Source organism: Carassius gibelio, chromosome B20 (genome assembly GCF_023724105.1).
Source record: "Carassius gibelio isolate Cgi1373 ecotype wild population from Czech Republic chromosome B20, carGib1.2-hapl.c, whole genome shotgun sequence".
Lineage (NCBI taxonomy): Eukaryota > Metazoa > Chordata > Actinopteri > Cypriniformes > Cyprinidae > Carassius > Carassius gibelio.
Window position 1 is genome coordinate 11375442 of NC_068415.1, and position 21198 is coordinate 11396639.

At 39.0% G+C, this 21198-nt stretch overlaps 1 protein-coding gene across 1 annotated transcript; it reads left to right on the plus strand.

Annotated features, from left to right (window-relative positions):
• The first annotated feature begins 18368 nt into the window (after nt 1-18368).
• Nucleotides 18369-20298, plus strand: id2b (inhibitor of DNA binding 2b). The gene is made up of 3 exons (XM_052585953.1): nt 18369-18795; nt 19108-19168; nt 19755-20298. Exons 1-2 carry the CDS (start codon nt 18460-18462, stop codon nt 19162-19164), a joined length of 393 nt encoding a protein of 130 aa, XP_052441913.1. The 5' UTR covers nt 18369-18459; the 3' UTR covers nt 19165-19168; nt 19755-20298.
• Nucleotides 20299-21198: the final 900 nt, after the last annotated feature.

Below are 21198 nucleotides of genomic sequence, written 5' to 3' on the forward strand. Positions count from 1 at the left end.
GGTTAGTTACTTTATTAACGAAAACGCATCCTTTAATGATATGATTGATGGGATTGTTCACCCATAAATGAAAATTCTGTCATTAATAACTCACCCTCATGTCCTGCCAGACCCGTAAGAGCTGACTCTGAAGAAGAGAATTGTTGAATAAAGTTAAAAAAAATGTTGAATTATTTTAGTCTTTGCACACAAAAGTTAGTTCTGTAGCTTCAAAAATTATGGTTAAACCAGTGATGCCACATGGACTATTTTAACAATGTTCTTATTACCTTGAACGCGTCAGTTGCATTACTGTCTATGCAAGGTCAAAAAGCGCTTGGATTTCATCAAAAATATCTTATTTTGGTTGGTGCCGATAGCCTTGTGGGCAGCGTACAGCGCCGTTGCGCTATAGGCTTCTTAAGTACGAATCCTGACTTGAGGAGCTTTCCCAATCCCGTCCCCTATCTCTTTCCCACTACGCTTTCTGTCGGTTCTGATCTGTCCTGTCATAATAAGGCAAAAAAATAAAATAAAAATACCAATATCATCCAAAGATGAGCAAAGGTCTTACGAGTTTGTAACGAAATTGAGGGTAATCAATGACTATTGGGAGAACTCTCCAATAAATAAGACATACATAATAATTTAATAAATAATCAGTCTAGTCACAAAATGATGAGAATGCACATTGATGACTGATAAAAGTTAAGTTTTGTTATGTGCTAGTCAAAATGTTTGTGTCGTATGAATATGCTCTCTCTGTAACAAAACACACAAAAACACAGTCAAGTAAAGCATAAAGAATTCACAAAATTGTTTTACAGTAATATATTAAATGTTATTTCAAGAGTTTGCATATTGTTATAAATAAAATATCTAATGTTTGATTTAATTTTTAACTTTCTCATAAAAAATTATTTTAATGAAATTTAATAAATATAAAGAAAAATGTTCACATCAAAAGGCAAAAACTATTACAAAGTAAAACAAAAACAGTGAAAAGACTTTGCAACACTGCTTCTGAGGGAGTTTTTCCATCCATCCTATCTGTCACACTAGCTGCTCGGTGAAGCAACAGTGCTGGGACGGCCATGGCTAATAGGGGCTGCAGCAGGTCAGGTCAGTTTGGAGAAGGAAACGGGGGAAGAGAGGTAGAGGTGACCTTCTTACTGTACCATTTTAGCCTGTCCAGGCCGGTGCGGTAGAAGGGATGTGTCCGTGGGGAAAGTCAGACAGATGCTGTTTCTCTCACTCTCTCTCTTTTTTCGCCCTGTGGGTGAGACAGAGTGCAGTCTGGCCTGTGCAGCTGCCACCCGCACCATCAGGAGCCTCTTCTGCCTGCTTCTCCTCAATGACCTACACACTAAACTTCACTTTTGCCGGGACCACACCAGTTCAGGCAAGAACAGCTTTAGGAATGTAACTGGAGCTTTACAAAAAAAGCTTCTTTATTGACAGATCATGCATTGACATCTGTGTGCTTGTGTGGGTGTCAATGATGACTGAACGAATGTATGGGCGAAGGGGGTTGGGAGAAAGAGCCAAAAGGGAGGGGAGGCTTCATACCAGCTGCTAAACATGACATTTCCTGGCTGGGCCTTTGGTCCCCAGCAGGGGCGACATCTGTGTGCCTGCCTTTCATCCCCCTCTGCTCCTCAGGCAAGATGGCTGAACTACCTGCAACAGGGCACAGGCCCCAGAGGCAGCCAGCACTCTCTACTCCAGCCAGCCAAAGTCTCTCCCAGCTGGGCTCCTGTTGCCTGGGGCCTGAAGCCCAGGCACCCAGCTGCAGTGTCTACCCTTCCCCTGGCCCTGTTTGATCCTCCGCCCGCAGTCCCTCTGTACACACACCAGTCACCTCCAGCCCTCGGAGGAAAGATTATGCTGGTTTCACACCTCTGAGCTGGAATTAGAGGTTTTTGGTATTGAGGTAGCTACATAGCATGCATTCTTCATTGCTAACTAACAGTAATTCTGCTGTTTTTCAGTAGCATGGTGGTGGCTCAAATGATTGGTTCCTAATAACAAACTAATTGTTCCAATAATCAGCATTGTAGAGAGACAAAACGCTATTTCCCTTTGTCGCTGAACAGTTAGTAATCAAATGTTGTTCATAATAATGAAATGAAAATCAAAAAAGCTGTTGCTGATATAAACCATCAGAAAGTCTGATTCATTTCAAGGAACTCGGACATAAACCAGATCAAAAAGAAGCAATTTACTCTGTGCCTAACTCCTGTGTCTGAAAACAGTTACTGTCAGAGTACTGCATTTAATAATGTAATTCTCAATTATAATGTCAGCCAGCAGTTCAGTCAGTGTACTGTTTGAGTAAATTAATTACTCCGGGATATTGGTTTGTTTTAACTCAGAGGGACCGTCAGCCACATTAAAAAAGTTAACAGCTTAAGTCATTTGTCGATTAATGCGTATTGGAGATGCGAACCGTTTAAACTGATTTAGTTCAATTTGGTGAACTGGTTCAAAAAGATCCAGTTACATCAAATGATTCGTTCGCGAACCAGATATCACAAACTGCTTTGTTTTGAACTCTCTCACAACAGACACGGAAGAGAAGACAATGCTGAATAAAGTTGTAGTTTTTGCTATTTTTGGACCAAAATGTATTTTCGATGCTTCAAAAAATTTGAACTCACCCTCTGATGTCACATTGACTACTTTGATTATGTTTTTCTTACCTTTCTGGACATGGATAGTTTACCTTACACACAGCTTCAATGGAGGGACTGAGAGCTCTCGGACTAAATCTAAAATATCTTAAACTGTGTTCCGAAGATAAACAGAGGTCTTACGGGTTTGGAACAACATGAGGGTAAGTTATTAAATACATAATTTTGCTATTTGGGTGAACTATCCCTTTAATTACAACAGAATGTTCATTTTTGGGTGAACTATCCCTTTAAGTCAGTGCATAAATTGCTGCTTACAGGAAAGTACTGCATATCTTGCCATTTCCAAAGTTCCTGTAACTGTGTACTTTCAAACCCAGTCAGTCTTGGTTTCATGATTTAATGACTTTGGAGAGAATTGTGCAGCCCAGTTATAAATGGTAAAAGATTTTTCATTTTTCACCTCAGTTCATTGATGCTAAGTTGCTCACGGAAAATATTGTCCATGCAGATTTTCCTCACAGATCCCAAAACTCCATTTTAGATTGCAAAACTCCAGGAGCCACAGACTTATCAAAGCCACATGTTGAGTAGAGGACTCTGGTTTGCCACAGTGAACGCCTGGACAGTGTGGTTTTGGACAGTTCTAGTTTCTCATGTTTGCTGCAAGGTTTCTACACAGAGAAAAAAAAAGGAAATGTGTTCCGGGAAGGATGACAGCCATGATTATGTTATTGTGTTGTACGTCATTTTCTAAGCAGCATATACAGAGAATGTAAACTTAGAAGCTGAAAGAACATTATTGCCTTTGTTGTGTAAAGCATAGCAAATTAAGTCACCATAATGGTTATGATACTCTGAGCATATTTAACATAGTGAGCATTTGGAAACTTGAAAAACAACAACACTCTCTTATAACTTTTAAGTGATTCCCAAAATGATTTCAAACTATCAAAGTATGAACTCTGAATCCAGGAAAACAGATTTATTTCAAGTCATTTGCATTTCTACTCATTAGCCAATCCTGTTCTGTCACCATTTTCTGAGAAATATTCAAGCGCATCTGCTTCAAGTTCCTCAGCAACAGCCAAAATCTTTCCCTCTTCCACTTTGTTGACTGAGTAAGTTATCAGCAAATTTCCTAATGGAGGTGATGGGATGTCTTTCCCTTGGGTTAATGATTTCCTTTTCCGTACTAGGCCGTTTATTCATTTTCTTAAGAGAATTTGGTCCCACCCTTCACTAAGAGACAATCAGTCCTCTGTGAAAGCGATGGGGCAGTTTGGCAAGGAATGGATTTCCTCATGTCATCTCTCAAGGAAAAAGTGTGCTTGGCTCAGAATAACAAAATATAACACTGTCACAACGTAAGGCAAAACCACAGCCTGTGAAGAGCAGGCACCTAGCCAAGCACTTTTATGAGAGTGGAGGACATATTTATGCAGTACTTACACTAATGGAAGCACATTTAAGAGGTGGAGGCAGGGAGGGACATTTATGCATTTTGTTTTCTCCTTAAAGTTTCTTCTAAGAAAAGTTTCAAAGAGAACTGAAATTAAGTTTAAATGGGCCAAAATCTTACTTAAAAATTAGAATTCCTCTTGATTTAGTAAAAGGCCTATAACACCATGTTGTAAAACAAATGTTCCACAACTAATTGCCAATAATCTCTTACTTGTAAGTAAATACAACTTGGCCTACAACAATTAAATTCCAAAATTTTTGAATTTACATTAGATACAGGTGCTGGTCATATGATTAGAATATCATTTAAAAAAAAGATTTATTTCACTAATTCCATTTAAAAAGTGAAATTTGTATATTATATTCATTCATTACACACAGACTGATATATTTCAAATGTATATTTATTTTAATTTTGATGATTATAACTACCAATTAAGGAAAATGCCAAATTCATTATCTCAGAAAATTTGAATATTGTGACAAGGTTCAATATTGAAGACACCTGGTGCCACACTCTAATCAGCTAATTAACTCAAAACACTCGCAAAGGCTTTAAATGGTCTCTCAGTCTAGTTCTGTTGGCTGCACAATCATGGGGAAGACTTGACAGCTGTCCAGAAGACGACCATTGACACCTTGCACAAGGAGGGCAAGACACAAATGGTCATTGCAAAAGAGGCCTGCTGTTCACAGAGCTCTGTGTCCAAGTACATTAATAGAGAGGCGAAGGGAAGGAAAAGATATGGTAAAAAAAAAGTGTACAAGCAATAGGGATAACCGCACCCTGGAGAGGATTGTGAAACAAAACCCATTAAAAAATGTGGGGGAGATACACAAAGAGTGGACTTCAGCTAGAGTCAGTGCTTCAAGAACCGCTATGCACAGACATGGGTTTCAGCTGTCGCATTCCTTGTGTCAAGCCACTCTTAAACAAAAGACAGTGTCAGAAGCATCTCGCCTGGGCTAAAGACAAAAAGGACTGGACTGCTGCTGAGTGCTCCAAACTTATGTTCTCAGATGAAAGTAAATTTTGCATTTCCTTTGTAATCAGGGTCCCAGAGTCTGGAGGAAGAGAGGAGAGGCACACAATCCACGTTGCTTGAGGTCCAGTGTAAAGTTTGCACAGTCAGTGATGGTTTGGGGTGCCATGTCATCTGCTGGTGTTGGTCCATTGTGTTTTCTGAGGTCCAAGGTCAATGCAGCCATATATCAGGAAGTTTTCGAGCATTCCATTCTTCCTGCTGCTGACCAACTTTATGGAGATGCAGATTTCATTTTCCAACAGGACTTGGCACCTGCACACAGTGCCAAAGCTACCAGTACCTGGTTTAAGGACCATGGTATCCCTTTTCTTAATTGGCCAGTAAACTTGCCTGTCCTAAACCTCATAGAAAATCTATAGGGTATTGTGAAGAGGAAGATGCGATATGCCAGACCTAACAATTCAGAAGAGCTGAAGGCCACTATCAGAGCAACATGGGCTCGAATAACACCCGAGCAGTGCCACAGACTGATCGACTCCATGCCATGCCGCATTGCTGCAGTAATTCAGGCAAAAGGAGCCCCAAATAAGTATTGAGTGCTGTACATGCTCATACTTTTCATGTTCATACTTTTCAGCTGGCCAAGATTTCTAAAAATCCTTTCTTTTTTATTGGTCTTAAGTAATATTCTAATTTTCTGAGATACTGAATTTGGGATTTTCCTAAGTTGTCAGTTATAGTCATCAAAATTAAAAGAAATAAACATTTGAAATATACCAGTCTCTGTACAATGAATGAATATAATATACAAGTTCCACTTTTTGAATGGAATTAGTGAAACAAATAAACTTTTTGATGATATTCCAATTATATGACCAGCACCTGTATATGTACTTTCCGAATTATATTTTAGAAAGTCAGCCTAGTGTGACTAGAACCAAACACAGCAAGACTCTTCTGTGGAATGCAATTGAAAATGAATCTATTTTTAATATATATAATTCGCTTTTCACCAAAACCATTCAAAACACTGCACACTATCATCTCGTCTGAGATACTGAAAAAAAATCACTGATACAAATGAATTGTAAACTATAACTAATAAGCATTATACTGTATACATGATGATTACATTTCCAAAATGTTTCTGTTTCCTCATTTATCAGGCACCACCTGAGAAGGGTATAACACCATGCACCTATAGGCAAAGAAGTTCAAACATTTACCTAGTAAACGTGTTGCTCAACAATAGAAGCTCAATAATAATCCTGGGCGGTTTGCATGTTATCCTCTATCTGCCCTTTCAGCCGGCTTGCCAGCCGCACTCTATCGGCAGATTGCACGCACACATGCAAAATACTATTCTGGGGGTCATCGTGCAGCTGTTCAGCTCTGGGCATATGCAGATATTACACAGAAACACACAGGCTGTGAAATATTCAAATGCTGAGACGGGAGTGTTGTCCGTGGTACAGTGCATTACTGTCTTATTTTGCACACCCAACAGTCACCACACACCCTGCTCAAAAACAGGTTAGAGAATAACTGTTTGTCTTGCATAAGCTAGACAGACAGCATCTGCTTCATAACATGACAGAAGATTGGCTTATTAAATAAAGTTTTCAGAGGGATAGTTACCCTAAATGGAAATTCTGTCATATTTTCACCCTTATGTGACTCCAAACCTGTAAGAATAGCTTAATCAAAGAGCAAAAAACTTCTGAAACAATATTGGTTGATGTTTTCCATGTAATGAATGAATCTTCAAGCTTAAAAACTACAAAAAAGCACCATAAAACTACAAATAAAGTAGTACATAACTTTCTGATTCTTCTGAAATCATGTATTTAGTCAGTAAATTGATCAAATGATTCTGAATCATTCATTTTGTAAACTGGATCACAAATTTGTTTAAAATATCTGGCTTAGCAGCATTATTCATTGACAAATCAGACATCTCTACCTCTCTCATGAACTCACAAGCGAGATTAAATAATACTTTAAACTGCAATATAACATAATTGATGAATGTGGACTACCTTTATGAATGCTTTTTGGTGCTTTTGGATCCTTTATGTAACTTAAAAGCCTTAATCACTATTCAATCTAACTGCATGGAAAAGAGCAACCAGTAAAATGCTGCTTATGTGTTTCACAGAAGAAAATCATAGTTTGGAACAGCATAAGGGTGAGTAAATGATGGCAGAATTTTCTTTTCTTTTTTGTGAACTATCCCTTTAACCTGAATCAGAATGAATTCACACACATAACACTTTAAAGATATGTCTTTTCCAGACTTGTCAGGCCTTGCTTTGACACTGATGGAAATGAGAGGCTGATTCCTGTGGCACACCACAGCGAGCTGTAAACTTTCAGAGATGGATGATAACCAGAATCCCTAAGGGACAGTGAAACATTTTCTACCAAGGGCTCCCAAATCACAATACCCTGGCAGTCAGCAGACAGTGAATCTGAATCCTTTCGATGTTCCCTGGTTGTGTTGTTGCTGTTGTTGTCAGTTTGTTTTGGCACATTTTCTGCAGGCTTGCATTCTATAATTTAAGATAATTAGAAAACTGTGCTGATGTTTTGACAAAATTTGAGATATAATACATTAGTAAATTGGTTTTACTAATAAAAATTTTTATTACATGGATCTATAGAAATAACTTGGAAAGCAGTTCAAGTAAACACACTTGTTAACAAGAAAAGTGATTATTTAGTTGTGGGCATCTTGTAAGAGAAATGTGAAATTTAACCAGTTTTTGCTTACACTGGGAATGATTCATTGTTCTGGCATTAAAATCCAATAACCCAGTTGTAAATGAACCCTTATCTATATCTTTCTCTGAACATTGTTTGTTATATAGTTGACATGGATTCCAATGGAAACCCATGTATGTCCTGCTTTTGTAATTTGGAACATGTAGAAGGTGAAGTTTCTCTGAGGCAGTTTTCACTAAAATTTTTTTTTTTTTTAGTTTTCACTCTAATGGATCAGGGACCGTTAGGTGACCTGACTGCACTTGTGCTGGATGAGGTTCATTACTCTGCGATGAAATACAGAGCTGGAGCACCTCTTCTGCTCGGGATGAATCTGCTGATGGCAGCACTTGATGTGCCAGGTATCCGATTAGAAAAGTAAAGTTTCAAAATGCTTATCAGCACAATGCAATTCACTGACACTGCAATGTGTGGTACATACGTTTAAAAATCCAGATGATTACACCAAAAAATCATAAACAAACAAGAATTTACATGATTCTGTTTGATTGATTGTTGTTGTTTTTTGTTTGTTTGTTTGTCTTTGCACCCGAACCAGCTTCAGTTTTAATTTTAAGTAAGTGTTTTAGTAATTTTATGATTTTTATTTATTTATTTATTTTTCTGTATAGCTTTAAATCATTTTTGAGTTTTAGGTTTAGGAATTTTAGTATTTTAACTTCACAAGGCAAAACTCCTATATTTGTTGAAGTTTTTTAATGAATGTTTATATTTTATTCTATTTCAGCTTTATCTAAATTAACATCTAGTTAGCAAAAACAACACTGAATTCAAGGCAAACTTATTGAATGATTATTTGTGCAATTCTATTTGGTGACACTGGTTATGCAGAAAGTACACATTTCTAGCTTAAGAAAATATAACCATTCCTGTGTAACAACAACTGTGAAACAGTTGAAGGTTCTTTTTCAGAGTACACAGAAAAGGAGGGACTCTTGGAACTGACAGAAGAAACAACATGTAAGACACTTAACATGAAACATATCTTGTAAGGAAATAAAATATTGGTTTTGTGGCTGGGCTTAAAGCCAGTGAAAAAATACCCATCATTTAGTGAGTTTATCAGATATGGAAATCATTACAGCTCATTAAAGGCAATTAAAAGAAGTATTTCTTAAATAGGACTTTATTTAAGGGAAATCCGAAAATTTGGGAAAGTGTTCTCTTGTGAATTAGATCTGGAGGAACGTCTCAGTTATGTATGGTTACCCTCGTTCCCTGAAGGAGTGAATGGAGACGTCACATCAGATGACCGATGAATTGGTATCACTTTAGTAGGAAGCCAAATTCATTTGTCATCCAACATGACATCCCCGTATCCTCCTTCAGGGAACTCCATAGACGTTCCCTTTCAGTCGGTCACTCTCGACTTCATGTTGGATGACAAACGAATTGGGATTCCTACTAAAGTGCCATGGATGCTGCCCCTTCCAGTGCCCTGTGCAAACCACCATGCGCCCCTTTTTGGTGTAGGCCAGGGCTTGCAACAAAAAGTTCTGTTCACCATTGTCGTGAATCGTACACATTCCACTTGGAACAGGGACACTGCGAAATCTCCATCCCCTACATATGGAACCCAGCCTTCTACCGGTTTTCAAGGATTCAGCAAGTGAAAGCCTGGTGCCGGACGCTCCTATAGAATCTAGCAAACATGATTTGGGGTCACCCAGTCTGCAGCTCTACAAATATCTGTAAGCAAGGTGCCACAAGCCAGTGTCCAGGAGGATGAATAGTTGAGTGAGCTTGCAACCTGTATGGGCAAGGCACACCCTGTGCCTGATAAGCCAGGATGATGGCATCCACAATCCAGTGGGCAATCCTCTGCTTAGAGACTGCATTCCCCTTCTGCCGGCCTCTGTAACAGACAATGAGCTGGTCTGAGGTCCTAAAACTTTGTGTCCGGTCTACGTAGTATTTCAGGGCACGGATGGGACAGAACAATGCTAGGACTGAGGCTGCCTTCTCTGGGGGCAGCGCTTGCAGGTTCACCACCTGATCCCCAAAGGGAGAAGTAGGAACCTGTAGTGTTTTAAGCACTAGAGACAGGTCATAAGAGGATATGGAGGGGGACGGGAAGGATTCAACTTCCTGGTACCTTTAACTTCCCTTCTACAGGTCATGGTATGCAGCAATCGCAGCAACCAGGACTTCGAGGGGGGAGGGAGACAGCCTTTGCTTTAGCCCATGCTGCAAAAAGGGAAGCACAACCCTGATCAGGCATCTCCGGGGCATCTCTTAAAAAGAACCACCACTTGACAAACAGGTTCCACTTCAAGGCGTAAGCATGTCTCGAAGACATTATTATTGTTCGTGATCTCGTCGAAGTAATGGTGTCCACTAACTCTTGGGGTAGGTCACTAAGAACCTCCGCTTCCTGTCCAGAGACCAGACCAGAGGTCTTATCCTTTCTCAGAGGAATCTGCCAGGGATGGCCTGTTGCGAAGAGCACTAGTTTGGGGAACCAGATCCGAGTGGGCCATTACGACGCCACAAGCAAGACCTGCTCCTCATCCTCCCTGACCCTGTGCACAGCATCTGAGCGAGAAGACTGGACTTTCACTGGGGGAAACACACTGCTAACAACTCTAGGCAACTGATATGCCAAGTGCAGATGGGGGTCCATCTATACCCCCGACACTGCGTGCCCATTGTACATGGCCTCCCAGTGGTGGTGGAGGCATCCGTGTAAACCACAGCATGCCTGGAGACCTGTTCCAGGGGCACTCCTGTCTGGAGAAACGTAAGATTGGACCACAGGGTAAAGGTTTGATAACAAGCCCTTGTAACTTTGACCCGGTGTGTGGCTCGGAAGCAAAAAGCTGGTATCCATTGCACCTGCTGCATTTTTATGCTCATTCTGTAAGTAACATTTAATTTACACTTGAAGTAGACTGGTCTATTGAAGCAATATCCAAATTCGTTGGTCATCTGACATGACGTCAAGAGTAACCGACTGAAAGGGAACCTGTTCTTCACCAATTAACACTGTTCATATCAGGTTTGAACAGGGCCACAGGTGTCCCAAATGCAGTACCAAAGCCGTACCTTTGGCAATTTGAAGAAAAAAAATGTTAAGTACCCCCCAACTCCTTAGCATTGCAGGAAGGTTAATCCTAACCAGCCATTTCCTCACTTTGTTCGCTTCCCTCCATTCACAGATAAGAGCCACACACACACCAAAATGTGCAGTTATTCGACATCCACCGTGCCTGTGCTAACTCTCAGGAATGTGAGAGACAGTCTGTGGATGATAAGCAGACACCAGACAGGACATTATACAACGTCCAAGGAAGGAAAAGAGAGGACAGAGACTGTTTTCAAGACCCCTGAGCAAACAGAGAAGTGAGAAGGTACGATTTTGTATGTTAAAAAAGGATAATGTCAGTAGTTCACCACATCCATACGGGTTTGAATGCTAAAAAAGAGGATGGCAGAACTTTACACACTCTGTCTGGGATGGGGACCTCCCTCCTTGTGCTCAGTGGCAGATTAGATTATCTGTCTCAATGCCTTCTGCACACACATTTGCGGATGTCCTTGCCCAGGGAAATGAACACACCATTCCAGGGTGGAGACCAAATCGTCCTGGAAATAAAAACAGATTTGAGATAAGCACTCTGTCCATCTTTAGAGTCAGCTGGACTCTGTTTAAATCTATTATGTAGATGCTAAGATGCATTTATAATCACCTCACCCTAAAGACAGTTAATTAGAAGCAGTGTTATTCAGAGCCCAATATGTCCGTACAGAAATCCAGGATGCCTCAAAATGACCATCTCCAGCACTTTCTCTGTTCTGACATAATAGTGTGGGTTTCACTGAAATCTGAGTTATTGTCTCATGATTCAGTGTCTCCAGTGTCTTTGCAAGGTCTCACCCTCAATACTCACTCCTATAATCCACAACTTTTAAATCAACTTCCAGTTTCTACCCTGGATATATCTTTAAAATAAATTGTTTAATTTGTTAATTGTTGTATTTGTTATTTTCTGATTCAATGCAAGCTGTTATGAGATGGTCTGCCAAGAGAAGGTTTCAGACATGACTTCTGAGGTGACCTTGTTCCTTGAAATGGAGATGCCAGAGAGCAGAACCTGAAGCTTTGAGCTAAAATTATTAATGTACATCTAATCCTGATTTAGTATGTAAACATTAGATTCGCCTTAGATCTGAACATTTAGTGAGCTTTTATTCCAGATAATGCATGTGATTGTAAACATAAATAAAACGTATAATTGTCTAAATTTTAAATAGGAAATAAATTTGAATTAAAATTCAACAATATTATAATCTTACTGCACCTATAGTTGTTCAAAAATAATAATGGCTTATGCGCCTTTTCAGCCATAAGCAATAAAATTGCATTTTGTAGCTTATATGTGGCACTTAAATGTTTAGTCTGTGTAAGCACAGCACATTGCATTTGATATCATCTGGCAGTGGTAATGCAGTAGAAGTGGATTTCAAACAGTGCTATGATTTTTGGAGAGCTATGACAGACGCTCTATGGCATAAGGACAGAGGAACCTCACAGATGGCTTCTAATGGCACTTACTCAGGAAGCGAGAAGCTTCTGCTTTCACCGTCATCGCAAGACCATTAACTAATTATGACAATGGTGAATCACAGGTGCAGAATATGACCTCTTGTCAGTGTAAATCTCTTAAAATGGCATTACACCAAGCAAAAATGGTGAAAAATAATTGAAAACATAATGGCTATACGAAGCTTTGAAATTCTGCTAACAAAGGTAACTGCTTATGGATGAAGCCGTTGACTGGAAGAATTTAAGTCTATGATGTGTTTAATATGATTTAATGGTGCAAACTGCCCCCAAATATTTTTTATAAATATGTATACAGCACCATTTAAGTTTGTTTCAAAACATTAGGATATCCACAGAAATCAACTTTGTTTTGTTTTCCATCAGATGAACTACAATCTGGCAACATTTCAACAGCTTTATTGCTTTCTCAGAGACACATTCAGACTTCCAAGTTGGTGGCTGGACTGTGTGCAATATTAGTTTTTATTGTTTCCAGCTGCCTAAATGATGACTGCATGTCAGAGAGATGCCACGTATCTGGAAGATTTGACATTAATTTCATCTCTCCGCAATCATCTCTGCTTATAAACTTCCAGCAGCCCATACAGCCACTCCTGCCGAGTTTATTACATTTCATTCACACCCAGTTGAAGAGCTCTGGTCCTTCTGGTGTAGAGTGAGTAACACTACTCCATTTCATTCCTTCTTGTTAATACACAACATCTTTAGATTAGAAATCTGAAGGCTGGAATGTTGCATATTGTGAGTAGTGCTGGTGTGTGAATTAAGCTTTTTCTTGAGCAGTGTGACAGTGACATTAGAGAACGCTCAAGTATCATGCACACTGCAGAGCACAGACTTCAAAACCACAAGAGTTACAATTCAAGGTTGGTGCCCATCTGTTAGATGACCTCTACTGTAAATGCTGGAGGAGAATAAAGGTGTGTGAATGCATGTGTGTGTATGACAGAATGAAAGTAGAGGCTTGTTATGGTATAAAGAGCAATATAACGAATGTTCTCATTGCAGGCTGTAATGTCATATGCAGTTGACCCTGTATTGATATCAGTTGTGAGGACAGCCATAAAGATTAACCTTATCTGCCAGTTCAATTCCACAGAAGCCACCTACATCAAAACCAACCCGGTCTGACATCCAATGGGAATAAGTAATGCTCAACCATTCACTAATACAGAATATGTTTTCTCAGTTTTTAATATGAAATATACTAAGAATTATTCAGAATTCAGAATTATAGAATTATAATTCATATTTGAATGTGGGGATATAGGATCAAAATGAACTGAAATTCAAGTACAAAGACTTGAAACTTTTTGTATTTTTGTCCAATTTTCAAATACCATTTTGCTTTAAATCACAGATCTTAATGTTGTGATTCGCCTAGTATCTGATTGGTTTGGTTCATTGCTTATAACTTTTAAAGTTGGTTCAAAAAAATCCCTTTGGGGAAAAAAACTGAACCAAGGCTCCTGAAAAAGAAAACACGCATTGGAATTCAGTAAATTCTAGCTTCCTGTAATTTCAATTCAAATTCAAATTCTAAACTTCCTGTGGGTGTGGCCAATTCAAATAATATCTAATTAATTGAAAGGGAGCACCCTTTTTTAATTTTGTCCAACTCTGCTATGGATTTAATTCCAATTTGTTAATTAAAATGACTGATCAGTAACATTGCTGAAACTTCACTTCACCTCGATGAAGGACAAAGGCAGTCTTACAGCATACGGAACTTAAGACTGATGAAACACATAGACTCACAGTGGATGTACTGGTGAGCTGAAGACAGGACAGATAAATTAGGTCAAGCCTTTGTGGTGAGCAGCCAGCAAGAGTGACAGCTCCATTACCCAGAGGTGGGCAGATGCCCGCAGCATGCAGCTGGGGCAGGTGAGGGAAGGGGGGTGATAGCGGGGCAGAGTAAGCAGGTGTTCTCCCTGTGGGAAACGCCCTCCCCATCTTCAACAACCACCAGCAGCCCCCCAACTAGGCACACTCCCCATGACACCCACATATAGGCTCCCCACCTGGACACTCAACCTACCACACTAAGCTGAACACCAGAGGAGGAAAACTTCAAGAATGAGCGCAAGCAAGACACGTACTGTATGAGGAGTTGTGTTCAAAGACAGTCAAAAGGTATAGCTAAGACCTCTGGAAGGGAAACAGTTATGTAGCAATGTGGTTTTGTCATAATGTTTAAGTATTTGTGTAGTCAGAAGTTTCTGGTTTGTTGTTGATGAAATGGGTGGGGAAACCCAAAGAGCCTTAGGTGACTCTGGCACACATTTGAAGCACTTGCAGAGTTTGTTTGTGCGCATCAGTGCTGGAAGTAGATAACTTACTGTCTCTAACTGGAATACATTTTTCTGTAGCATGACAGTAAGCTGCTTTCAAAATAATGCCGTTTTTCTAGTAACGACCTACTTTTAGTCGGGTTACTAACATGCTGTTTTTTTATGTCTGAGTGAATAATCATACGCTCACACCTTTCTCTCTCATATGTTCCGCTGAAAAGTCCAGTTCATTCTACTGAATTGGTTTGACATAAATGGATCTTATCTGTCATATTTTGCATTGTAAAGACAGCCTATTCTTTGTCTTTAGCGAGTCAGCTCATCCAAACAAGTCATTTTTAAAAAAAATTTATTCCAATTCGTTTTAGTGAATTAATTTACCAAATTCATGGTTGCACTTTATTTTACAGTACGTGTAATTCCATGTACTTATAGTGTACTTACAGTGTACTTATCTAAAAAGGTTCTGGTAATACAAGGTAACTACATGGGGTAGTGTTAGGTTTATGGGTAGGTTCAGGGTTAGTACCTAGTTATTACATAGTTATTGTAATTACTATAATAAGTACATAGTATGTACATGGGGAACAGGACTGTAAAATAAATTGCTGCCAAATTCATTCTATTGAGTCATCTCGTCTTAAACAGATACTTTCTTACACACATATTGTTAGACACTCCAGTTCATTCTAGTGAACCGGTTCCACCTCAACAGTCTTCTCGCACTCAAAAGGAATGCTGGAAAGTCCTATTCATTATAGTGAGTCAGGTTGTTGGAATCACTGGATCCTATCCTCTTAGCGTTGAATCATCCAATTAATTCTAGCGAGTCGGTTCCAAAGCTGTCTTCTCCCCCCACCCCTCTCTCGGTCTCTTATGCAGCATTGAGAAGCCTGTTTCATTCTAGTGAATTGGTTCTTCTATATGGCTCTCTGACATACGGCATTTGATTCGTTCGTTATAGAGAACTGGTTCGTTCGGACGAGCAGATTACAAAACGATTAATCGATTCGAGTCCCAGTACGATGTTTATTTAAGTTAGGTTTGTTTTTGTATTTTGGTTTGGTTTGAATAAATTTGCCCGATTTAAGATTCAAGATACTGTTTTAAGATATGGTTGATGGATTGTTCATTTGTTTAAAACCACTCTGATGTAATTATAAAATATCATAACATAGTATTTGCATAGTATTTTTTTATATAAAACGTTTCCTCCCTTAAGTAAGTTAAGTGTAGTTGAGCACCATATATATATTTATTTGCTGTCATTTGAAGGTCAGGTATAGAAAGACTGCTCAAACCATCATCAGCAATGAAAGCCACAACTACATTAGCTTCCTCTTGCATTCTTTACTAACAGTCAGGTGTGACTTCTTCCCTAAAGTGTGAAAGTATATTTCCACATCCCTCTTTTTGAGCAAAACCCCCCGTCTTTCTTCAAATGACGTATGTGTTTTAATGGATACCTGATGCAGGTCTAAGGTCAATTTAGAGGTAGTATCTAAATCTCTATTTCAATGATCCTTCTGATTCCCACCTTTCATGCTTCGACACAGTTCTGGGGCTGCAAGTCAGACAGCACCTGTCCTGTGAAGTCATGCCTGAGGAATCTCTCAGACTCAAACTAAAAGAGCATGTAAACGACTGCACCCGAGGGCATGACCATTGACTGGATCTGACGTGATAGATGTAGAAACATGCATCTGCTGCTTCTGGATATCTTTGCTGAAAATTTTTTAGGTAACAAATTAAATCCAGTTAAATGTGCATTAATATGTGGTTGACATATAATCAATTGGGCTGTGATACTGTGTATAATTACAATTTTATTTTAAAGTTTTTAATTACATTACGAGGCCTATCTTCCCAAATACTGAACTGGATTTACAAATAATCACAAAAGATTATTTTACACTGTTAATAATGCAGCATTTTGTAGTGGTAACTTATTGGCACTCAACCTCATCCTACAAATACACACAAACAGAGGGTACAGAGCCAAAATGTGGGATCATAAGTTGATATGGGAAATGACTGTTTCTCAGAATACACACTGACTGAAAATTGGCATGACTTCAGGAGCACTCTGGGTTGAGAAAACATGTTCTTCTGCTCATATTTCCTTGAAACAGCTGAGAAAAGAACATTATCCTGAAACTCTATTCTTTTTGGCTTGTGTACTTCAGTAATGGGCACAGAGAGAGCCAGAAAGGCTAGCTCTTAGTTCTGTGTGATGCTCCAAGGGATGCCATTCAGTCATGTAAAGTTAGACACATTCCTTTGTGTTTGCACCACTGATAGTCTCAGGAGGAAAAGGTCAAAAAACATTCACCACTGTGTAATTTTAAGATACTAGTACATCATGATGGATCGCAGACTCTTCCTTTGCATAATAAAACCAGTAAACATTTCCCATTCTAACCCTACAGAAATATTTTACATTTTTAAACTTTTGCCAGTTAGGTCACTGTGACGTACATAAGAAATATTCCATCACACAAATAACATTTTAAAATGTAGCATGTAACTTTCGTTTTATAAGAATTGTATTTTTATGAGATCGCTTTATGGACAGTGTTTACAGGTTCAGTCTCAGGTAGGGGTGACCCAGAGACTAGACAACAGCTGATCCTGCTTTATCAGGATTGTGTCCCTAAGCATTACACTTGACCTGCAAATAGTGTACTGCTGTTACTGTGGATGAAAAAGTGAGTGAATAGTGCCAAGCCAGGTAAACAATCCGTATTTGACTTTAGTGCATGAGATGACGATTATCAAGGGGCTTAAAAAAAGACACCGAGTCAAAGATGAGGGGAAAAGGGACAATTTGAAATCTGCTCCTGGCGGATTATCGATTGGGAGTCATGAAGCCACGCCGTCGTTTTCGAAACTCTCCGTTTTGGTCCGTTTACACTGAAACGCAACCCCGAAGTTTTCAATAGGCTTAACAGCGAAAGTTATGCGTTTTCTGAATCTCCGCGAAACCGCTCAACTCGTCCATTTCGATTAAGAAGAGTCGACTCAAAAGAACGGTTCGTTCACGAATCAAACAGCGTTACAATTCCAAGTGCATATAGTTGCATAAATTTAGCCAATATGTTAAGACTACGTTTTAAGAATAACTAGTCAGACTAACTTGTTAGCCAAGGTCAATGGGTAATGAGTCTTACTTTTCGGATTGAAATCAGATCAATGTACGTTTTTAATCTGACGTAAAAAGTTACTACTAGAACTTGCAAAACTAGTCTAAATCAGAGTTCCAGTGTCTATGGATCGATGTAACAGTATATATATATATATATATATATATATATATATATATATATATATATATATATATATATATATATATATAAGAAGAAGAAAAAACCATCTGGGGTTAATAAAGTTTTCAATATCACTTGATTGTTGATGCTATGAGAAGTTACAAATGGAAATCCCTTGCAAAAATCATCCCGTTCCATTATGTATACATGTGATGTTCTACCTCTGTGCACGCAGTTGCTCAGATACTCTTCAGCACGAGGAAAGAGTGCAGAGGATGTGGGAGGTGCTCACGTGCTGCGATTTTGGCCAATGTTGATGCCCCGGTTCACAGAATGACGTCGTCTCATCGACCAATCCGCTTAATTCTTTATGCCTTTTAACAAACCCAGTTGGGTTGCTATATAAACGCATTGACAACAAGCTTCCAGCGCAGATCTGTGAGAGAATCGCATGCACTGAAATTAACCACAACATCGTTATCCACCATGAAGGCAGTCAGTCCGGTGAGGTCCATAAGGAAACCCGCCTTGTATTTTTCGGAGCATAATCTCGGCAATTTACGGAGCAAGAGCTCCTCGGACGACCCACTCAGTCTCCTGTACAACATGAATGACTGCTACAGCAGGTTGAAGGAGCTCGTGCCGAGTTTACCGCAGAACAAGAGCGTGAGTAAGATGGAGATCTTGCAGCATGTCATAGACTACATTCTGGATCTTCAGATCGCACTGGACCAGAACCCGCAACAGCAGATCCTCGGACAGAGCCCTTCAAAAAAGTCTGTCAGATCACTCGGAGCTGATATCAGCATCATCTCCTTCCAGGTAAGTCAAGTTTATAGAACATTTCATACCGACTTATCGTGCTGGTTAGTCAAAGTAATTTATATTAGCTTACCCTAATGGTAAATCGTACATCGCAGTTATAATACATTTATTGAAGTGTGAAATGACAGCAGTAGCCTATGAAGTGTTATTTCAGCATCAGTAAGAGACAATAAGAAAAGAAAAAAGTAAACAGTATGCAATGCAATCAGCATTAATTTAAAAATGCATAATGTATATAACACCAACTTGAAATGTAACTTGTGCTGGCAGCGACAATGAAAATCATTGTTTACCTCTGTTAATTAACAGCCCAGTAACCCTCAAAGAGAGATCAACTCAGATGACCTCATAGCCCTGTCTCGTTGAAACGGTAAGTTAGATGCTTTACGAAACTGATGGTATCACGTGAGAAGCTGTAACAAAGTTAAACTTTTGCACGTGGGGCAATTGGGCTGTTTGCCAGCTGTGCAGTGCACCTGCGCATAATTATTATTATGCATTATGTACGGACTAAAACAAAGATACATTTTAATACTTTAAGTAATTCAGACATGGTTTAATGATTAATATAGAACACGTTGTTTTATTATAGTTGGAGGAAATGTCATTAAAGTTTGATTATCAAAACAATCAAAATGTTTTCTGTGACGCACAAAAAGAGCAAAAAATATTTTTTGTGGTGCACAGAAGAAAGTCGTACAAGATGAGTGACCTTTATCTTCATTTTTTGATTGTTTATTATTAATACCATGTTATGCTTATAGCTACGTTATTTTAAAGTACTATCAAGAAGGTCAGATGCTCGTGTGGACCCGGTATTTCGTTACTGTTTGGTTAAAAGTCCGAAAAAAACCGTCCTGTGGCTTCCTCCCTGGCGCCAGTCTGTCCGGATCTCTGTCCTTTTGCCTTCTCTAAACACGCCTCTCTCTCTCTCTCTCTCACACAATCTTTTGCAGGTGTTTCGGTCGTGGAGCAAAAACAGGGCCTTTTTGTGTTTTTTTTTTTTTTTTCATGTCATTCGCCTGGACTTCGTCTTGAATGACAAAGGATTTCCCTCGAATGGACATAAAGAGTTAGTTATACACGGACTTTCACATTCTTTCTTCCAAAGCAAGACTGAAAAAGACTGGAAAGATAAAAGAAAACCGTAATTAAGCAAGAAATCTCACAAAGCAGGATTTTTTTTCACCTTGCTGTTATGTTGTCAAGATGTTGCGCAAAACGAGCGCGCATTTTAACTCCTCTAACGTTAATTAATCCAGTTCGCCAAAGGCTGCGGACTCTGTAAAAATGTACTTTTGTTTTCTTTCTGCTGAAAATGTGATGTTTATAATATTACAGAAAGTTTTATAATTATAACGTAAATGGCACTTTTATACTGTACATAATTAAATGCTGTGTCCTTGTCAGTTACAAATGTTACAAAAAGTTACAAATGCATTGCTTTTGTTGTATTTTTCATTTTTGCAAATGCATTAATGCATAAAGCTTATTAACTTATTACCGTTCAGGCTGTGAAACTACTTCTTGTAATTGTAAAGGGTGTAATGTTCAGATTATGAGGGGTTTGGGACAATGGGGTTCGGGGATGGATGGGTATAGGATATTCAATTTTTTTCACCCATTTATACCTTTGGTCTTAGCTTCCAATGTTTCATTAACCACAAAAAATTACAATTACTCAAAAGCACACTAAATAAATGTTTGAAAATAGAAGTACCCTTTGTGCTTGCGTTTGGTAACCATATTCCAGCTCATAACAGTCAGGCTCTATGGTGGTACATGGATGAAAAAAATTTATCTTGATTCCCTCCACAAACCGATGGTCAGCAAAAACTTCCCTAAAGATTTAATAGGTCACGTCAATCATAGTGATGGATGTCTACACCAAATGCAACCCCCCCCCCCCCCTAACCACACCCCTCTTACGAGCCTTAACCAATGAAATCAGCTGGTGTCCGGGATTTCGCTAAACTAAATACTGTCATTATCAAATCAAACCACCAAAAAGGGTGTTTTATTAAAAAGTTTTAACCGGAAGTTGCTGCCAACCTCATATATATATAGATCAGTGGTAGTGACTTATTTCCATCTGAAACGGAATGTTGAATAGAGGGCGTGGTTTTATTTTGCGCTCCTCCTCTGTCTAACGGTTGGAGGGGCGTGTTTAAGGATATTCCCAAACCGTCAAACTGACGTCATCAGAAAAGTAATGCCATTCCAGAGCGGGAGCAAATTATCAGATTTTGATTAACGATTAGCAAAACTAAAATAATTTCAGGGGGTAACTTGCACGGATTAATTGTTCACATCAAGACTACCAATGTGCGCTAATAAAGTACACTTTGATTTCATGGGGACTTTTAAGTAATTCACACACTGAATGCCCACTCGTAAGTG